At 39.5% G+C, this 22,551-nt stretch overlaps 1 protein-coding gene across 1 annotated transcript in view; it reads left to right on the top strand.

Moving 5' to 3' along the window:
- The first annotated feature begins 4,953 nt into the window (after positions 1 to 4,953).
- LOC139736645 (paired box protein Pax-5-like) overlaps positions 4,954 to 22,551 on the top strand; it is a 36,935-nt gene continuing 19,337 nt past the window's right edge. Inside the window, exons 1-2 of the mRNA XM_071647394.1 lie at positions 4,954 to 5,180; positions 20,440 to 20,605. Of these exons, the coding sequence (XP_071503495.1) occupies positions 5,018 to 5,180; positions 20,440 to 20,605 (329 nt within the window). The 5' untranslated portion in view covers positions 4,954 to 5,017. The remainder of the gene's footprint in view (positions 5,181 to 20,439; positions 20,606 to 22,551) is intronic.

Below are 22,551 nucleotides of genomic sequence, written 5' to 3'. Positions count from 1 at the left end.
TCCTCATTCAATCGGCGTGGAAAATCTGCCGACACGGCGCGGTCTAACGATATAGACATGCAGTGCCATCTCGTGGCATAATCACCCCATTATCATTGATGATCACCATCACTAAAAACGCATCACCATACCATCGAATTACGCTCCAAGATTAAGAGTCGCAAACTGTCGAGATGCGGCATATGGCGTGATGAAATGGATTTGGGACAATTGCCTGCATTAAAAACAGCCCCGACCTTGCCAATGATGTGCAATATGTCTTTGAAATGTTCGAAATACAGGCCGGGGTATAGCACTTCCCTATAGATAGTTTTGGATTTTTTTTTTAAAATGGGTACCCACGTAATCTCAGATACACACATCTAGATATACATGATTAAATATGTAGATAGATGGATAGATAGATAGATAGATAAATAGATAGATAGATAGATAGATAGATAGATAGATAAATAGATAGATAGATAGATTATAGATAGATAGATAGATAGATAAATAGATAAATAAATAAATAAATAAATACACATGAAGATAGATGATTAATTGATTGATTGATGGATGGATGGATGGATGGCTAGGTGAATATATAGGTATGAAAGATGTTATGGCACACATATCATACACGCATACAAACAGGAATACATACACACATACATATACGTACATACTTGTGCCGTTTTATTCAGATAGCCCTTAATCATAGGGGTCACTTTCATGAGCACAATTATCTCATTTCCTTAATTAAAAGCAAAGACTGTACTGGTTACCATGCCTCCACCCATGAGGTGCAGCATAAACATATAATGCCATATAGGTCCATGCATCTTTTTAATCTATCAAACCCTATAAATATTTTAGCAACGGTTCTGACAGACGGACGATCATGATATTTGGGCATCTCTTGCTCAAATAATATGTCCGACATATTTGATTTTGTTTTTTTCCAATTAGACTTCGTACTCTTTAGAAAATGTTTTGTTTGGGATACAGATTCTCAACGCATATTTTATACATAGATGGATACACGTCATCAGATTTCAATTTTTCGTATAGAGTAAAGCAGTCAGTTTTTCTGTAAGTTTTCTTCGAAGAAAAACGACAGGGTACAAATTCACTATTCATAATTCCGCCATTTTTCTTTCAATCGAGTCTTGTGTTTATTCGTGCCATTGTTATTTTCTTGGACTAAACATACCCCAAAGACAAGTCAGTAGTTTCCTATGGAAGATTTGAAATCTAAAAGTTGATTGAAGATGAAGAAAAGTGATTAGTTCAAAGTACTCTCTCTATTCCATCTCTTCTTAAAGGGTTATGTACGAATGTTTAAGGAGGGGGGGGGGGGTAGAGTTGGCAGAAATAACTTCGTAGAGCCCTAACTTTTATCACGATAACAATACCAATAGTAGTGTAATTATAGTATTGATTATGATGATGACATCCCAATGATCACAATGATTAAGATAATGATAATAATAATAATGATAACGATATCAATCACAATCATCATCATCATTACAATAATATCACACTGATTATGTGATGCTGACGAAGACTTATAAAAAGATATGAAAAAGAAATAGAAAATAGTATAATGGCAATCATAAATTAAAACAACAAAAACTGTAATAATGATGATGATAGAGGCAACTTTCGAAAGAGTATAAAATCGCAGAGACACTAGATATTTTACTTCACTGAGTGATGTGCTATCACACACGTTCAGAGAAACAACGTTAATTAGGAATTTTGGCGGCTCGGGACAAGATCAGGCCAAAAAAGGAAAAAAAATCTCAATTACTGCTCGGGTAAAGCCAACCAAGGCATGCATGGTAGGCCATACGTGTCCACCTGGCGGGGGAGTTACGGCGTCCAAAGCTCTTGATTGTGCCGTAATATTGGTAGTCACTTGGTTACCAATTTTCTCCCGCCTGAAGCGACATATGTACGCGCCTCACACGTCATCTATATAGACGAAGTTCACTCGCAGACTTTTGAAGAGTAAACCTATGTTTCAGATGTGGTGTCTCATGGTAATATATTATACATATTTTTTATTTATTTTTTTTTTTTTTGGGGGGGGGGGGGAGGGGTTGGAGAAGGGGACGCATCGTATTCACTTTCAGTAATCAACCACCCAACATGCCATTTCCCCGTCAATTTCCTGCACTCTATTTCATTGGCGGTACTACTGTCTCCGATCAACACAAGTAAAAGCATTTCACATCTGTTTTACAACTTTTTAAAAAGAAAATCAATGTTTAAGATGAATGATAAAACATGGTTTTGAATAAATATGATCAAATATATCTATAAGAAAATAGATTCAAATATAGCGTAGCGTGACAACTACAATAGATTTGTATAGTTATGTTAATTTTTGTTCCCTTTGAATATACTAATACTTTGTAATTAAAGTGAAATCAAACCGGGCCAGGATTCCTCCTCCCCCTGCACCTGCATCCTTCCATCTCCTCTCCTTTTGGTGTGTAATTCCTTGATAATAGTTTTTTAGTCGTTCTGTCAGGAAAGGGCTGTCATCTCGTCAAATAACATTGCACATGTTCATTGTGACGGCCCCATGACGTGAAATATGACATGGCAGTGAAAATGCAACAATCTAATGTGTTTTGTTTGAAATATTATTCATTGATTGATTGATTTATTTAATTTTTTTTTTTGGGGGGAGGGGTCTGAACACAAGATCTTCCTAAGATGTTATTTAACCAAAATTTGTGTTATCGTATTTTCGTTTTATATATTGTATTCTTGAAAACAAAAGTTTCAGAAATACAGAGCAAAATTGAAATTGAAAAACAAAATGAAAAGAAAGGGAACGTATTGCTCGACGAATGACAACTTCATTATTTGTCTTTTTCACTCCAGATCTATGAGAGCAACAAATTGATGTCTATTCAGTAGATGAACATCTTGCTTTAAAACTTCTGCCAAAGTTTTGATTTAGAGTAAAGTAAAACATTCTTTGTTTTGATATACTCAGGAAGTCTCATATTCTTTTTTTTTTCTATCACGGTACAAGTTTGTATACGAGTTGACAGCTGCTGGGCTTCGTGATGAGTTTTTTGTTTCCTTTTCTTTTCTACTTCGTGTTCATGTCTCGTAATGTTCACGGTTCATTTGATGTACATACGTAAAAATATTGTTTGCTAAAGTTTAGGCAAAAAAGGTCAGCACTTCCATACAAAGAGTTACAATGTTAACATGTTGAGTTTGAAAAATTCCCCAGCAACATGACTCACCTCACAATTTCGTACCACATTTTATTTGCGGTCTCTCAATGACACTCTATTCTTCATGGGTTTTAATTCTTAATTTGCACTCATATACGAATAGAACGATATTCTTCTTCTCAAGTTTTGTTTACTTTCCTTTTTGAGAATAGTGACTTGGCAAATTGTCAATTGAGGAACTTCCATGTCAAAAATGTTAGCTATACATTTTAGTATATTGGTCACGTCTGTACTGCCAGGTGTTGAAATGAGATTGACGATTTATAGCTAAAACAAATTTAACGTGATTCTTGCTTGATGCAGCGGATACATTTGTCGTACAAACAACAAAATTGTTGTCGTTACAGCATTTCTGCCCCGAAAATCCCTATCCAGTGTCATATTTAGCAAAACGGAATTAAGGGAGGTTGGTTATTCTTCTTTCGAGGGGTAATCAATTTTTTTTTTACTTATCAGAGAAGATAACCTATTGAACTTAAGTCCATAGTTATACTATCTATGCACAGTTGACTTGCTATTCCCCTCCTGTGGTCACTGGTTATACTGTCATGATAAGCTGTGTATTACCGTCTCCCGAAGAAGAACGGAAGTCAATTTTTGCAGTGAATAGACTTTGTGGTAGTGTGTGTGGACTTTCGAATGAATAGAGACCAATTGCTAGTGTAGTGTCTTCAGCACCGTGGGTTTTGTGGGACTGTAAATGGCTAAAAGATTGACAAAAGTGATACAATAGTGGTTCTTCGCAATGATAAAGGAGCGACGTGCGTAGAGCAAGTAAGTCTCTCGGATGAGCGATCGGCATCACTGCGCGACACTCCTACACGTGGAAACTTAATTCATCTAATAAAGTTGCTGATTGGCTTATCATACGTCGCGTAGCCACTCGCCTGTGGCGATACGCGCTGCCCATTGACCAATCAGGCATGGTCGTTGTCAACTCGATTAAGCGAGACTAAGAGCCTCATCCCACAGTCGCTTTATCGGGAAGTGTCCGTGACTCACGTGTTGTAGATATATACATGTCGACAATTTCTCGAGCGGAGCGCACACGAGGGGACTCCGTCGAGGCTACGCACCGGTAACTTCATAACTTGGTAGACACTTCATTGTACCGTAATAATTTCCCGTCCACTGGGCCCAAGAAAACTCTCGCTAGGATAGTAAACTTCGTCACTCACACTATCTTCGTTCTCCCAAGACACTGCCGAGATAACTTTCTCTCTCTCTCTACTCTTGGATAATCGTATTCCAGCATCTCAGAAAAAAAAAATCGTCTCCACAACTTTTTGTGCAGTTGGTGACAATCGGCCAAGATTTTCGAGTTATTTGAAGATTCTCACGACCCAGACAGCGGTGTCTTGGAAACCTAATTAGATGACTCTGCAATCGATAGCTCACCAGATCAACGATTAGGGCCCATTATTTGGCAACCAGCGCTGCATGACAGTACCTGTGTTCAGGGTACGCACGCTAAGTGGCTGATTAAATGAGCTACAGGAACGGTTTGTGCACGGGGTTCCGTATCGTCAAGTACCGGTGCGAGGGCGCAACGATTAGCACTCGCCGACCTAATCGTCCCGCCAGCGCACTCGGCTGCTCAAGCACAGAGCGGAAAGACAACCTGTCGTCTGCACAAACAGTGAGCGCGAACTTCACGCTCTTCTTCCTTCGGCCTTACAGTGATTTTTTGCCCCCGCAACTGAAACGTCATAACCAGGACTACCTGTGAACATTCCGTCGCCAGTGAGTTTTACACTGACTTTGCTCTCATGTTTGGGGAAAATAATCTGGCCACCACGGCATTCCTTCCCAGCCAAGCCGCCTCTTGTCAGAGGCAAACCACCCCGCCAGGAGCGGCGCACAACCCCGTCACCATGTCGATGGTTATGGATTTTCACCGACGTGCGACTCTTACGCACGGTGCATGTAAGAGTAAGTTTTTATTTGTTTCGATCGAGAGAGCAAATCACCTTTCCCCTAAAAAAGGAAAGAAAAAAAATGACGAGATAGGTGGAATTATAATTCATTTTCGAAAGTCAAAAGAGAGAACAAAATTACAAGCACTTGGTATTAGGGCGTTATATTTGTTGAAGTTGTTGTACGTGAAAAGGTGTATTTTGTTTCCGGCAAAGAAAATTCTTTTAGCCGAAATCATATTACTTTCTTTTCTTCTGTGTCAACAGAGTTTATTACGCAACATTCTAAAGAAAAAGGTAAAATCACTCCATTACATCGACTTAATTACTGGATATATGAATCACAGAATAATAGATGACACAAGAACTGACATTCCACTGCTAGACTTGCTTTTTTCTAACCACTTGCGAATCGGAAGCCTCATATTTCAACATAATGCTTTTCATGTCATTTGATTGGGGGAACATGAAAGCACGCTGGTTAGTCAGCATACTATCGTGACTATTAGGACTGGAGACGAACAATGACATCGGGACATTTTGTTTTATGTGCAGGTTATTAGAAGCATCGCCAAGATTTTCAAGTATTAACAAAATCTTTCACTGATATGAGGCGTATATTTATCAATAAGGATATTAGTCTTTATCTAAATGCAGCTTACACAATGCCATGTAATGTGTATCTAATAAAATTATCTGCATAGGGACGATATCATTAAATTATCGAATTGCTCATGTGCCGTGAAAGACACCCAAATTAAGCAGACGAGGAACAGAGGAGAAAATGACACTTGAAGGGCTCAACTTGGAGAATGAACCTGAAATATTGTGTGTACACAGTCGCGAGAAGGAAAATTAAATGTGAGGCGCCGCCTCTTTCAGTAAAACAGAATACATGTATAATGAATAAATAATAATTTGCAGGTGGTGTATGATATGATAATGATACGCTGAACACCTGGCCAACTGTCCTGTTAACATTTCTTTCTCTGCGTAATTCGAAAAATGGCACTGCGTATATTCCCGCCTGACATGTCATAGACAGATCTAATTGAAATTAGCAGCTCACTGCAATTTAAAGTGATTTTCAAAACACTGTTCTGATACAATTTTTTTAATACAATCTTGGTTTATTCTAAAAGAAGCCTGATTATCACACAAATAGCCAGAGGAAAATGTTGAGTTTCTTTCATCTGTCGTAATTTTTGAAGAACACGTTTTCGTGTTTATCTTGGTGAAGTTTCGTCAGAAAAGTGTGAATAGTATGTCTTACTCGATTAATTACATGTTAAATAAGATTGAAGTCGGTGTGATCATTATACTGCAACGGTATTTACAGCTAAAAATATCAAGGAATGTTTTTACAGAAGTAAGGTAGGATTTCGGATGATTTGTCATAGATAATTATTTGAATATACTTATATCACATCACATATACATCTTATTTCTCTTACGCTTATTGCCAATCATTAGTTCGATCCGCTACTAATCATAAGAAAACATACAACCAACCTTAACAAATTCCACCATTCATTTAATTGAATAAAGCCCTAATCAATTCAGTAATCTCCTTTTTTCACAAGTAATTATGCTTCGGTGTGTTTTGGCGTCTCGTTACACGATTAATGAAAGTAGTATACTGTATTACGGGGATAAGTCACGACTATACACGCCGGCGCCAAAGTGCGGGTTATTGATATAATTTCCTGTCTATTCTCTCGTTAATCGATTTGTGTAGAGGTCTGGTCGCGATTCTACCGTGTGTGTTTTTTGGTTTGGTTTTGTTCTGGTTTCTTTTCTATCGCCGACCACGTACCGCTTGACTGTTATCCTATTGCGTAAAGTTGACATAATCCATGGGATTGATCCAGTGTGACTAAACCTGTATTAAAATGAATCTCCACATCATGGATAAATCCTTTCGCTCTTGAGCTGTCCCAATGTAATGCCGTGGAAAGCGGTAACTCGGGGAAAATACCTTTTTGACGTGTAGACTTTTACTATTTCAACATTACACCGTCTGATTACATACCTATTATGATTCGACAACCGTGGTTACATTGACAAATTAAAAATATAATTTGAGAGATCTTCTGCACAAGAGCACATGGTCAACAAGTAGACAGAATGTAGACATTGAAAAGTCTTTTTTTTTGTTTTGCTTTGCTTTGTTCTTCTAAAGAATTGACGTAATGAGATTGGCAAGACAAAAGCATGATGTAACAATGGAGGGAATGTGTGAATGATCTACACACACACATCACTTACACAGCGCCCAACGTTTCCTTGTCCGCGGTATTGATTATTGCTCATGTTCTGTTTACATTGCCCGGAATGAAACGCCTGAGAGATAAAAGTACACCGGGGGTCAAACGGACTATTATACTCGACTACGGCTATACCATCCTTAAATGACCTGGAATACATTCCACCTACAATTTTTTTATTGTCTATGTTCTCTTCTAATTCAGAGAATATTAAAAAGGGGGAGCTGAATTCGCGGTAATAATTAAAAACCTTAAGCTGAGAAAGGAAGGTACACCCACATTCGCCCACATTACAGATAGCATCACTTTATTACTTTGTTTTTTTCAGTGATTGACAGCATACATGTCAGTTGGATTTCAGTTAACCATAAATGGAATACAAAGATGACAATTAGGAGTGCATCTTTTATGGCCACTGTGGTGGTTGAGAAAATACATGTTGCGTTCTACTCCGTAGGTTTTGAGTACTAGTCAGCATTTTTTTTTTAACTGGGAGCTTCAGAATCATTGCGCTGTTGTTTATCTCCACAGAGAAAGTCAGAATAATTTTTTAAGCGTCCTCAGTTGGTAGCTTCTTTTTCGTTTTGCGTCTTCTTCGTAATCGATGTTTACAAGATATTCGTTGGCAAAGGTGCAAAAAGTGACCGGATATTTGCACATTTTAAAAATTGTTCATTTTTTCCCTTACATTTTCCGGCTGTTATTTGGTCGCAATAGTGAGCTTAGCGGCTGCTTTTCGGGTGCTATAATAACAAATTGTCCTTGGAACCGTTCGCGTATTTCACGAGGCGCCTCCGTATGTACACTGTTTGCAATATTAGACTTCTTGAGCTCTCGAGTCAACAGCGAGAATGTTAAAGTGGGAAAACAGCCACGCCACAAGAAAAGTTCACAGACTGTATTTATTCAGGGGCACGTGTGTTGGGGAATCAAATCGAAAGATTACTTTGACCAAGTTTCGTGAACTTCGCACGTAAGGGCGATTGCCCTAGCTATAACATGTTGTCAAAGAAAATTCGCTCAATCACTGTTTTTTTTTTTGTATTCCCCATTTCTTGATTTTCATTTTGCCTACTGTATACAGCTGTGCTGTAAGGGAGCAGTGGCCAATTTCTCATTCGAGCTTTCACGCACGCGGAGTAAACGGATTTGTCATAAGTTTACCGTAAACATCACACAAGGGAATTCAAGAAATTCGTCCAAGGAAGCGCTGGCGTATTTTTACGGGAGGGGGGGGGGGGGTGGGGGCGCACAAACTCTAATAAACAAACAAACAAACAACAGGAACAACAACTTGTCTATACGTAGCAACCATTCCGAATTTTGGTCAAGATTTATCGCGATGGGTGGAATAAAGCCAAAGTTATTATACTGTACCTGCACATTCTGAATGTTTCCACTCCCACCTGCAATCTTACCACTACCCCATATGATATATTGAACCCATGCACTGTTATCAGATACGCTGAACTAGGAACTCAGTCGTTTTTATGATATCTAGGCAGAACAGATCTGTCTTTGTCAGTGAGTCATTCACGCCCTCACAGTTTCTGTCTCTGAGTTTCGATATGATTTAGAGTTTCATGCCTAAAGAATATGTTTACCAATAACTTATGCTAATATATTCCCGTGTGTGTATGTTTGTTTGCTTGTATATATGTATATGTATGTGCTGAATTATTGTAACGAATACACTTGCATTTTGCAAGGCGAGAAAAGGAGTAAAAATCGGGAGAACAAAAGGATCATCCCGGCACACAAAAACTAAAAACACATCAAGAAAGATCAGCAAAATCCTTGTAAATTATGAAAAAATACACGCAAAACATCCGATGAATAATGTAATATTTCTGATGTGCAGTAGCAGTACTCATTGTAGCTTTTAATCGGTAACTGGCCCGTGTGTTAATTAAATGAATGATTTTTGTGCACATCATTAATGAAAGAAGTAAATATGATGTATTCTATGTTCATATTGAGAAAGAGACGTGTATATATATATATATATATATATATACATATATATCTAAGGTATATGTTTTCGCACTTTTATATCAACAAACATGAGAAATAGAATCAGGGATGAAATATGGAGGCTGACAAAGAGGTTAGAGACGGCGCTTTGTCATTCACAGGCGAATTTACGGGAAGTAGTTGTCTACGCACTCATAGGATCAGGAGCAGTAATTATCAAAAATGTTTATTAGCGTCATAATCGAAATTAGATATTCAAGGTGACATAACAGCAGCGCGCCAAAGGGGTGTCGTCGCGCGAAGGGGGAAAGATGTCGAATAGATGCATGATGAAGGTTATTACTTTCAGAAGCAGCGAAACACAATTTATTTTCAATACGATATTTTACGCATGTTATTTAAGGCTGGCGTGAGCTTTCTGATCGGGTCTCGATCTCGCAGCGAGCGGGGTTAACCTCCACGCAGGAGAGTTCCGGGGAGGCGATCAACCCTAACTGATCTGATACCTGAATTATAACACCTCCTGAGGATGACTACAACTCCTCCTCACCCCCCCCCCTCCTCCTCCCCTCATCATTCCCTTCACTCCCTCCACTACCAAAGCCATCGCGATGGACTTTGATTAAAACTAGTCGTTAGTCATGCCGACTTCGCCCATTGTCTCCGCGTTGAATAGTTTCGGAATGATGCGAAAGGAGTTGGATGCAGGTATAGGCTGGGATTAATCTATACATAGGTAGCTGCGCGTCCTCACAGCTCTTCGAATGGGCTTTATTGTGTGCCCAAGAGTAGGCATCACTCAATTTCCTATTAACTTCTCAAAGTGTTTTCTCGCGATAATATACTTGTACAGCAGGAGAAGAGATACTTACCTCGGTGCGAGTATCTGTTTGTGTGTGTGTATGTGTGTGGGTGTGTGTGTGTGTTTCCTTCATGTCGTTTGACATTAGAAGCTAAATTAGGAGATGTGAACTCCCACCAATAATAATAAAAAAGGATGAAGCAAGTTAGCAATGAATGAAGCATCGATCACATTAATTAACTGATTAATGGTAGCCCTGATAATATGTTTGTCGTTGCTGTTGTTTCATCTTGATGTTCTTGCCCTTTTAATTCTACTTAAATGAGTTCCTATGACAACCATTCTCATACATCCTCGAATTCGGGGCAATGTCCTCCGAAAGAGATGATGCGCGGGAGCGGAACCATTGGTCGACTTGCTCCGAGATGACGTAACAATAATAATTCACTGTATCGACATTCCTGACAATGCTTGTCGATTTCTGCTGTTCACGAGAAGAATCAACCTTTGTGGGTGTTTTTTAAAAATCATACTCATATAGATCTCAGTTGGAAGTGAAACATAAATATTTTTTACTTAATAATATCATGTATTGTTTTATCTTTTTTTCTGAAGGGGGGGGGGGTATGAAAGATAATGACGAAAGTGGATTCGGTAGAAAGTTTGTTTCAACCGGAAGCTGACCTCTTGACTGACAGTCTGACAGTCGATTCATCTCTCTCTCTATCCGATTGGCTGGGTCTAGCCCACTTGACTATCCATCTGACCGACACGAAAAGGGCAATATGTGGGACCATCACATACTCGACTGTGCAGAACTCTTTTGGAGAGGTCTGCAATAGCAAGGATAAATGCCGGCCATCGATTTTTCTATGAAGTGAAATGGCGCAAGAGGCTGCTCTGTCTAAACGATATATTCTACTAATCAATAGACAATGTAAACCACTCGACACAGGGGGCAATTCAGCGCGGGATTTAATCGTACTTGATCCGGCTTAGGGCTAACAGAAGGAGGGGAAAAAAAGAAGAAAGAAAGAAACAGTTTTCTTTTTGCCTCACCACCCTCTTTTTTTTTCCCTCCCACGAGAGGTACGCCCAGGCGAAGGGGTGACTCGTACTTTTGGTGTCATTGAAGTCACTACTGGCGAGTCGTCTAGTTTGTGTGGAGCAATTCACTTCTGCCTCTTTCTCGAACAAAAGCTGGTGCACACCAAAAAATCCGCACCGTGGTTTCCTTGCACAATGACACAATTGAGACTGCCATTGTAGCAACGTTTATCCATTATGCTGCGAGCATTATTAAACCGATAGCTATATATTGACTTTAGCTGCGTAAGACGCTGTTTTCTCTGACACTAAGAAGTCTGGCAGGCAGCATACAAGATGTTGTCGTTCACTCGTGATACAATGACGAAAAAAAATCTTTTAGAGTATCAATTTCATGAGTTATTTAGCATCACATAAGAAACAGTTTAACCTCTAAATGCACTCTGCACTGTCGGTGTGCCTACTTTCAAGAGGATAGCTGGCGATTTTAGATGTGTATAAGTCACAGGAGTCACCTGTTTGAGCATCAGCACCTGAGCTTGCTTTGGATTGGGACTAGAGGCTTCAAACCACATAGATAATTACCTCTTAAGAGTTGTCTCTCTTATGTAAAGAAGGCTCTTCTTTTTAAGTCCAGACTTCCTGGCTGTGAAAAAAAAAAGAAAAGAAAAGAAAAGATCCTCTCCAATCCTCAATGGGATGAGAGTGAAAGCTATACCTTGGCCAAACAAAACAGGGAAATCGATGAATTTTCGACGGAGAGTTGGAAACATAGTGGGCTGAGCCGAACCAACGGGCTTTCTTTTCTCTTTTCTTTTCTTTTCTTTTTTTGAGGTTCAAGTTTGAAATTGGTTTAGGCTGGCTAAGCTGGGATCAGCGAAAGATATCTTCTTGAGATATCGGGCGGCGTTCTTTCATGGCTGCTCATAACCGTTGTTCGCGTCATTTGAAGAACTAATTATGCCATTTAGAACGGCATCTTTCATCCCTATATGTGACTGGAGTGTCTATTGAGTGCCCCGATTAATTTACCCGGCTTAGATCGCTGACGGACTTGCAAAGCTTCCGAATGGCTATGCCTAATTTTATATCGAGCATACTGAAGAGTCTTCTTCCCTTCTCTCTCTTTCCCTTTCTCTCTGTATGAATAGAAGGCGTAAATTGATAGTGAGCGGGTTTTAATTCGATTTCCCATTTTGATGACACACGGAAAATTACCTTGCATTCAGGTACATAAACTCATCGTGTAACCTTTGATTAACACGGTGTCCATCCACAACATGGCCGTGCGTTGAGGGGTAAATTGGATGTTTTCTCGTCCGGCGAGAACAGACTAAGGACGAGATGTGTGTTTACAGGGGGAAATATATTCACACTTCTATTCGCCTTAAATTAGGTAAATCGATTTCCCCCCGGTAGTATACAGTCCAAGGCAGGAAGTTACATTGACTATTTCATTGTGGGTTTCACCTTAACTATGTTTTGGTTGAAGTAAAAGTTTATATTTGGAAGTAGCTTTAACTGACATTTTCAAGTTTTTCATTTAGTTTTCAAGATCAATAAATCGAAGAAGAAATGTCCACCCACAAGTACAACAGGCACAAGCCGACGATAATTACCAGACTGCTAGATGTTTCCGTACGAACTCATAAGAAATCTTGAATAGGTTTTTATGCATTTTTTTTTTGAATAACCACGGATCTACCACATTCTATACGATACAATATGAGGAGGAGGGGTGATAACGTTTGAACGCTAACCGTCATAATCTTCAACAGATGTCAAATACATTTACGTCAGGATACACATATATATCATAATATTAAATATTATAATCATTAACATAATATTGCCCGTTGTGCGAAACATTATTGGCATGAACTTTTCAATTCAATTCAATTCAAATTTAGTTTCTATATTCCCATCGAACGAAAAGGTGATACATGGTATTAATTATGCAAGCAAAAAGTAAAGAAGTATAAAAACTATAAAGAATAGCACTAAATGTAACTGCGAATGAATGTATGATAGTATAAATCAAGTATTGCATACTTTGCAAAATTACAAAAAGCAGAGCTTGTAGACGTTGATCCTCGATAAACAATATGCATATGATTAATGTATCAAAAATATATCTAAGCTTAGTCAGTTTTTGTCAGTTGTTATGATAGAAGCATATTGTCAACAATACTTATAGTATTAAAAGAATACGTATTCAAAATAAGATATCAACGTCAGTATTACCGCAATATTCAGACAATATTCATTAAAATAGCCGTGTGTAACAAGTTAGTGATATTATATAACAAGAAACGATATATACATACACGCTTATATAGCACAACTTGATGGAATATGCAATGTATATATCCGCTATATATCCATCCTTCCTTTTGAACAACAACAACAACAACAACAACAACAACTACAATGAAGTGACCCTGAGTAAATGGTACAAAAATGTGATTTATTACAGATAGAAGGATCTTTTACACAATATTATAATATTTCACCTCTTCATTTTTTTTCTCTTTAAAAGTCTTCGTAAGTTTTTGCAAAAAGGAAAGAACACACACGCACGCACGCACAAATACAATTTGAAGTTTTCAGGTAGAACAGGCAAATGCGTCAAGGAAAATCATAAAACAGAAAGGAAAATAACACGGTCACAAGTTTTGAGATCAAACTATAGTGTTTCATGGGTGTAGTGTGGATACGTAAACACCAACAAAAATCATCAAAGTAGCATTTTCTGGTTTAGCCAAGATGGCCGAATAAGAGAAAAGAAGAGAAAGAGAGACTAGAGTGAGAGAAAGAAAAGGGGAAAGAAAGAGATAACATCATATTATTTTACTCCTGCTAGCATACGATGTGCTCGTCAGCGGGACATCGGCGGAGCGAACATTAACAAAGCAGGTAGCACATTGGGGTGTAGAGAGTGCGAAGCCAAACAACGCTGCACCGTTCGGCCGCTCTATCCCTCTACAAACCCCTCGCATGGTGTGCGCCGCAGCTCTATCGGCGAGCCACCCGTCACGGGCAGCACACGTGCGGCGGAGTCGTCGGTGGCACGGCGTGTGTCAGCGGTGTATCGAAACTCTCTCTCTCTCGCGCAAGTTAAAGCTATACCCTCACCCTCATTTTCCGTGGCGTACGAAAATGTTATCAGTTTTTTTTTTCCTTTTTTATATTGTTGCTTCTTTCGGGCATACGAGATATTTCCCATCAACACATCTGCCATGGAAATCCTCTTTTATTTCGGAGGCTGTAATTGTTACTCCCAACTCTTCACGGTATACAGAAATCACAATCCCCCCCCCCCGTCTTCAAGATTTCATCCACACATTATTTGTATGTTCTTACGTATCGAGATGACAAGGGTGCCATGCGTCTCTGTTTTGTTCAGTAGATATCAATCCCTATTACGACCTGATAGTTCATTTGAAATCTTAGTGGTAATAATCTTTGTGAAACACACGCGCGCACAATATTATAGATAAGTTATGTAATAGATATAGATAGATAGATAGATAGATAGATAGATAGATAGATAGATAGATAGATAGATAGATAGACAGATAGTTAGTTAGATAAATAGATACACAGTTAGTGAAATACAACTATATATTTTAGAGAACTGGTTTCGTTTGCTTTGGGAAATCCCGTGTGTTGGAGCAAACATTCATTTCTCGAATAACGTTTGTATATCTTTTATAGTCTTATGTGACACCCTACCAATATCAAATGGAGATGACAACATTTAATTCGTATATATATATATATATATATATATATATATATACTTCAATGGTCTTTGAGAGTAACGCACGTCAGAAAAATGATGAAAATAATGATTTTGAAATAATCCTTACCCAACGCTGGTCCGTATCAAAGTTTTAACCAGGAGAATATAACATAACCTATTTACAAGAAAACCAATTCGGAAAGGTAATTGAAAGCGCTTAGCTGAAATGGGAATTTATCAAATTATATTACAATTCATACTAGTATATGGGATATAATCTCCCAAACACACGGTTTTAAAGTGTACCAAGGTGACTATCAGCACCCAGACCCTGAGAAACCCTGCATGATCCAGGGCTTAAGCCAGCTATCGCTTCGCTTAGTATTTATCTTTTCTTTCTTTCTTCTTTTTTTCAAAGCCGGCAGCTGAGGCGGGGGGAAATGACGGATGAGAAACAAGATGGCCGTGTGTGTTCGGCTCGCAGTGCACTTGTTTTCTGGTCCCATAGCACACCAGATGAAGGGTGCCTTGTACGTAATTGGCGTTCAGATGCAAGATAAAGATCGTGTCGGTGAATAAATCCATTGAACGCGTGTACGCGTGAGTCTTTGACTTACGAGGCGACGTTGTGGTCACCAGTAACAATGCTGTCTAGGAAAGCACTGCTTTAGCGATGTTAACCGCTATTTATTTGTGTGTGTGTTATGGAGTCGAGATTAGCAGCCATTTTTTGTTAGTTTCACTCCAAAGGAATGTCGTAAGCATGTTCTTTTCAAGTTTATCGTGAGTTTCATGATTCTGATGTTGATTTAATTCCCAAATATCGTCGTGATTGTTGTTGCTAATATTATGTGGTAATACAAAGTGAAGAGATAGTAATAAAAAGAGACACTGATTTCTCTCATACAAGCTATCAAAAGATAAAGTATGATACCTGAACTGTCTCAACCAGATTCCGAAGGTTGAAAAAAAAAAGAACATTGAATTGACTGGCATGTCAGATTTCCAACATGTAAACATTAAAAGAGAAAAATGCTGGAGTTTCCCAAAGAGGCGTGCAGGCTTTGAAAGAGAAAAAGCAAAGAACAGCGGTTCATTCGTTTCACCGCTGTGTTTTCTGTATGTACCAGTTTTCATAGAGACGGAATCAATGCTCATGAACTTGATGAGGATAGCATTGGCTCATGGGAGTCAGAAAATAAAGCGACAAAGTCGGTTATTCTCCGTAGACAGATATCTCGTTTTGTGGTTTCTTTTTTTTTTCAGGGGACGTCGAAAATTACACTACAAAAACAAATCGTGTTGGGATGACCACTTGTGCGATAGTGAAAGAATATGGAATGAAGAGACATATAATGATGTAGGATAGATGGCCTATAGGATAGATGTTATGTAGGCTAGATGTGATGTTGTAAATAGATAGAATTAAGAAGGCGTCACGATGTAACAAGTATTGTAAGTAACTGATTGGTATCACGTGCGTGGCCATACATTTAGTCTATGGGTGTAAACTGACTAAAATGTGGGGGCAGAACGCGCCACACTGGACACCTAACGTGCGAAAGAGTTCGCGGTTCTGGTCTGGTGGCGGAGCGAGCTTTGCCAAAAGTTTATGATACACGGTAAGGATCAGTTCGTTTTCAGGTATTAAGAGCGCGTAAGCACGAAGGCGTTGGACCGGAAGGTCCCAACACGCCACCAGTGTGCCTCGGCCGTGTTCATGACTAGTCTCTAGCGCGCCGCCGCGGCCGTCTTCCGCTACGCAGCCACTTGAAGTCGCTATGAATGATTCCAGTGATAGTCGACCTCTCTGCTAAAAGAAAAAAAAATCAGAAATAAGCCAGAAGTCGAATCGCAAATTAGTTATGCAGAGATACCTGGGAACGAGTCAGATAGTAGCAGAATCTTTTCACAACAGGAATGATATGATGCACGATAATTCATTACATAATTGATATCCGTACTTTTGAAGTTCGTAGAGAAGTAAGATTGAAGAAATGACGCTAAACCACTGTGCCCCAAATCACGAGGATACAACAGCATTTCATACACTGATATAACCAAGGACGTAATAGGCGAGCTCCTCAATAGGTTAGCTTTAAAAGCACTCACGTCTTGTAATCATTTGTATATTTCGAATATGTAAGTGTGTGCATATGGCTATATCTATATTACAAGCAAGTACGTGTGCATGTGTGTATGTGTGTGTGTGTGTGTATGCATATGTGTTTCTCCTTGTTGAGGGTGTCCTGTCTTCGTGTGCATGTGGCCGTATTATTCATCATTCAAAATGAGCGTCTTGGGTGCCGGAGCCGACGCGGCCAAACCACCGGCACGCACTAGTGGCGGCGGAGTCAGCCAAGTTTGCCGTCAAAAACTTTTCACGGCTTGATGCCCATCTTGCCGAAGATGTTTTTTTCCGAGAGAAGGGGGATGGGGGGTCAGCTGAGTGGGGGAGGAGGGGGAATGGGGGGGGGGGGGAGGATCTTTCGCTGCCTAGAAGATGTGCGGAAGTCACTCATCTTCCGTTATAATATATGCACGAGTAAGACCTCATCTTCGTCATAATCAGGTGTTTCAGACTTACAATGGGATCCCCCATCCCCGGAGGGAGGGAGGGGTGGTCTTCTATGGCATAATATGAAAAATTGATGCACACGTACATACATACGTCCATACAGGCCATGAATCTATACACATGCCGACATGTGCCCTGCTGTTAGATAGGGCTGTTCAATTCAATTCACTTCAATTCATTTTTTTCTTTTTTTCTTTCAACAAAAACATAACACAAGATAAATCAGGTATTACATCATAAACAAAAAACATTTGCCTTTGCAATAAATAAATTATATCGATAAACATAAGAGCGCATACTGGCAAAAAAAATAATAATACAAAGTCATGCTTCAGTTGAAAAAAAAAAGGAAGAAAGAACCACTACACCACTGTTGGTGGTGTAGTGCCGATGAACATTCTGTAGCTCCATAACAGTGACGAATGTCAACCAGTAGCTACACACACAAAAAAAAGTAGATAGGGGAAAATGTTGTGCAGTGAATAAAAAAAGTTTAAAGACACACAGATTTCTTAATTTGGGTTTTTTTCTCTTACTTATTTATTCATAAAAAGAAAATTATCTAGCCATCTTACAGCCCGTTGTCATTTTGGAGTTCATGTTAAAAAGACTTTTATCTTTGTTGTTGTTACTGTTTTTGTTTCTGACCCGTTTCGTCACACCAATATGAAAGTTCAACTGGGGACACAATATAATGCTCGTAGAGGATCACGTTTAGGCATAGTGTTTGCACTCACATGGCTACGATCTCCTCAGAAATCAATGCTGTCAATAATGAATTCCATCTTAATAATAAACGTTGTCATTACCCCACTTTTTTATCGGGTGTGTATCGACGGTCGGTAACTCGTCATCCCCGGAGCGACTCGGACGGGTATGGCATATTATTTGTATGTCTTGGATGCTAGGTCGCAGCGAAGAGTGAGTTTGTCTGTGTTAGTGTGTCTAAGTGTGTGTGTGCGTGTGCGTGTGCTTGAACATGCTTGAGTGTGTGCTCGCATGTATTCGTTTGTGTGTGTCAGAATGCGCACGGGATGACGAAAATCGCTTTTCAAGGCTGCGCGCCGATAACTCTCCCATGTACTTCAGAGACTGGCGTTCCGGAAGAAATCGTGCTAAATCGATCGACGAAGTGTGTCGGATCGGTGACTGCCGCATATCATTAGGTCACAACGGATATACTACAAATATACTGCTTAGGATTATGTTTTATTCTTCTCCCCCCCCCCCCCCCCCCTCTCTCTCTCTCGTGCGCGCACACACACAGCGACACAAAATATTCCCCTGTATTTGCACATGGATCACAGTTTGGATACAGTCAACAACCATGTAGCATTAGTTTCCGTAGTGACGTACACATTCCGATCAAGTGCATGTACACAAATCGAGATTATTTTCATTGTTATCGTATTTTACACACATATCCCACATAAACATAACACACTCAACACGAATGCATATTCTACCGTGCATTTACTTCAGTGAGTGGCTTTACAGTTCCTACATAGTATTTGTGAAATGAATGTCCTGGCATTTAATAGGGAAATTTCAAGTGTTTCATTCCTTCCTATCATGCGCAAAGTATGTTTAATCGTAATTTTTGATGATGGCGTGTCATAGAATATGAAAGAAATAATTAAATATTCTCCCCTCACTCTTCATTAAAAAGAATCCGTCAGTTATACAATGCGGTGATGTTTGATAAACAGCAAAAATATAGATTTATGATAGATTTAATTAACTTGTACAAGAACACTTGCTTGACTGTATCCAACATAAGTATCATGGCGGTCATTATGAGTCAAAATATAACATTTAGTTGTTGTTGTTGTTGATGTTGTTGTTGTTCTCCGGGGAAAAGTCAAAATTTCACTTCCTGAGCCGACCCCATTGGCAAACAAAAACAATTATTTGGCTTCGATGTGTTTGCGGGACGGATTTGTCGCAAGCCGGCCGACAAGGGATATAAAATGTGAGTTGCAAATTTCTTGGCCCGTCTGTTGAGGAGTTTCGTATGTCGCAGCACGCTCATGCTCGACTGATGTTGCCACGGGTCTTCGTCCGCGGAACACGTCCGCTTATTGTGTGGGGGACGTAAAAAAACGGCAAAAATATGGATGAAATGTCGCCAAAATGAGGATTTAAGAATCCGCCGTGAAACCGGAGCCGAAAGCAAACACGCTAAGCGCGTCGCGAGTGAATGATAGGCGGATAGGATTGTTAGCGTTTCCGCTGGCACAGCTAATGCAGACAGAATGCATAATTTGTTTGAGCCAAATTTCTCGGTCAACATCGAATACTAGTAGTTCTCTCCCCCTCCCCCCCCCCCAAAAAAAAAAAAAAAACGATTTTGGAACCTCCGTCGGAGTTTCTTTGCATTGCCTCTTACGTTTACATTTCAAGTCAAGTTTCTGTAGTCTTAAAAGATACAAGCAATCATCGCTGTCGCACGATAATTATGTGCTCTTTTTGCAGAATGTTGAATGAACTTCCATATTATTATTATTTCAGTAGCTCATTAACTATGATTTTCGAAGTGATACCAATGAAACTGGGGACTTTTTGTGGAATAAGAGTAAAAGTTTCTACGATTTCTCCTTAAGTTGGAATCGGTATGCGTTAAACTTTAAAAATTGTTATTGAATAGTATGAATCGCTTGATTTCAGTGGAATCGCTATTCTAAATGTTTTTTATCACACACAGCTCTGTAGAAGAGCATTTCGTGATCCGTAATGTCGTTGCACAGGAAATACAGAGAAATACAAACGTGTATTACCACAGTTGTTTATGCCGTTCAGTTGAATGAAATCGTCATTGCATTGCCTCACTCACAATCTATCACCTCTCTCTTCTCCCTGCAGGTCATGGCGGTGTGAACCAACTCGGAGGTGTCTTCGTGAACGGACGACCTCTCCCCGACGTCGTGCGGCAGCGCATCGTCGACCTCGCCCACAGTGGCGTGAGACCGTGCGACATCTCGAGACAGCTCAGAGTTTCACATGGCTGCGTCTCTAAAATCCTTGGCAGGTACGTATGATAACAACTGTGGTGGGTGAAAACAAAATGATTGACAATGATAATGATTATGATAACATTAAACTAAAAATCAAGCAAACAAACAAAAAGAAAGGCAACAATTTTATTGCGAGTTAAGTAGCTGTGCTGTGTATTGGTTTTTTTAATAACTACCAGCTTTATTAATGCTTGCACACTGGGTGGCGATTGCTAAGTAGTTAGTTGGGTTGTTGTTGTTGTTGTTGTTGTTGTTGTTGTTGTTGTTGTTGTTGTTGTTGTTGTCGTCGTCGTCGTTGTTGTTGTTGTTGTTGTTGTTGGTGGTGGTGGTGGTGGTGGTTGTAGTGGTGTTTACGCCGGGGTGACATTCTGCTTGTATTGCATAGGACCACGTGTGATAGGAGAAAAATGAATCGCCGGAGAGAGAAGTTTAAGGGTGTTTTTCTCGGTAAGAACGCTATGACGCTGTAACTTCCTGACATGTGTAATAATTATGCGTGGTGGATAGATAATGCTTCTTACTTCGATTTTAGCTATTTGAAAATAAGTGGGCAGATAGTAAGTAGTCCCTCCCCCTCCCCGATATCCCGTACATATTTTCATTTTCTGTATTTTTTCTTTCTTTCTCAACTTTCCTTTATCTCAGCCCCTTTAATTTATCCCTCGATCTTCTCACTCCCTCGTCTGCTCTCATCAAGCACACTTGCGCGCTGCTCTTTCCGCGCGCGTCACACCTAAAAATGGTAGCCGGACCATCTGCCTGCCTCGTTTTCGTCTCCAATTTTACAGTGTCATCAATTTCCTTGGAGCTGTCATGTCGACGAAAGTACACGATCATTCCATCTTTTTGGCTTCTTTGTCGCTCCCGTGTAAGGATCTGCCGTAGAGAATGATGCAATTTGCCAGTGAAAAAAAGACGCTATCATGTCGGTAGCAAGCCCTGATGTGTTTATTTTGAAACTCTTTTTTTCATATATAGGTCGATTCCATGTTCTAATTCATCCTGTCTCATGCAGTGTCCCTCTGAACTTACGTATGATTTAATACTGATGTAATTGGCAATAGATACACGTGGTCGTATTTCATTTTCTGGTGGGTAAGCATTGATCACATTATTTTCCTGCTCCGCCGAGCGGTCTATGTTTATAAAATAATAACACAAATAAATTCCGACGACTCACTCATTTCCGCGACGGCTCGCATTGACTGCCAGTTTGTATGGCCCGCTGCTATTCACAGTCGTTATGCCCCGTTAGTAAAGGGATGCTTTCATCCGTGATTTGCGCAATAATAATTCATAAACTGCCATAAAGCTTGGATGAAGTCCGTTGTGTTGCCGTTTTGCCAACCTTGGGCGTTTGATGAAATATTGATTGAAATGCGCAGCGCCCGTGTTAATGGGATTGCCCATGTAAACATGTGTGTGTGTGTGTGTGTGTGTGTTTGTGTGTGTGTGAGGGTTTATACGAACAATTCCGTTCATCGATGGATTAGATAGTGCACATCAAGCGAAATCAATGTACACTGTAGAGTTTAAGCACGTTTCAAAACACTGCTTATTTTCATATGTTGATTCAATCCAATTACACTTTTTTTCCCTACAAACAGAATATGATACATGATATTAAGTATACATTTTGCAAATCATATTGTTTAACTTTGTAGGGGGCATATACGAACACAGTATAGAGTAATACTTTTGGCCCGTATGTGATAATGTTGAGCGCAAACTTCGTTTTTTTTTCTCATGGTTGTCGTTGTTATTCCTTTTTTTCTGTTCAACGATGGTGTTTTATATCTTTTCATTCTGGTCTAATTCTTCCTGGTACGGGAAATCTGATGGTTTCATAAACAAATTTATCACGTGGAGGAAATACTTTGTCCTATCTTTTGTATATCGCTATCACATAAAGATCGCAAGGTTTCTCCAACAATTAACACTTATTGTAATCATTTCGTTT

The sequence above is a fragment of the Diadema antillarum genome, unplaced genomic scaffold (assembly GCF_040938485.1).
Source record: "Diadema antillarum isolate AM-2024a unplaced genomic scaffold, OU_Dant_1.0 seq00000660_RagTag, whole genome shotgun sequence".
NCBI lineage: Eukaryota > Metazoa > Echinodermata > Echinoidea > Diadematoida > Diadematidae > Diadema > Diadema antillarum.
This window is presented reverse-complemented; position numbering and strand designations above follow the sequence as displayed.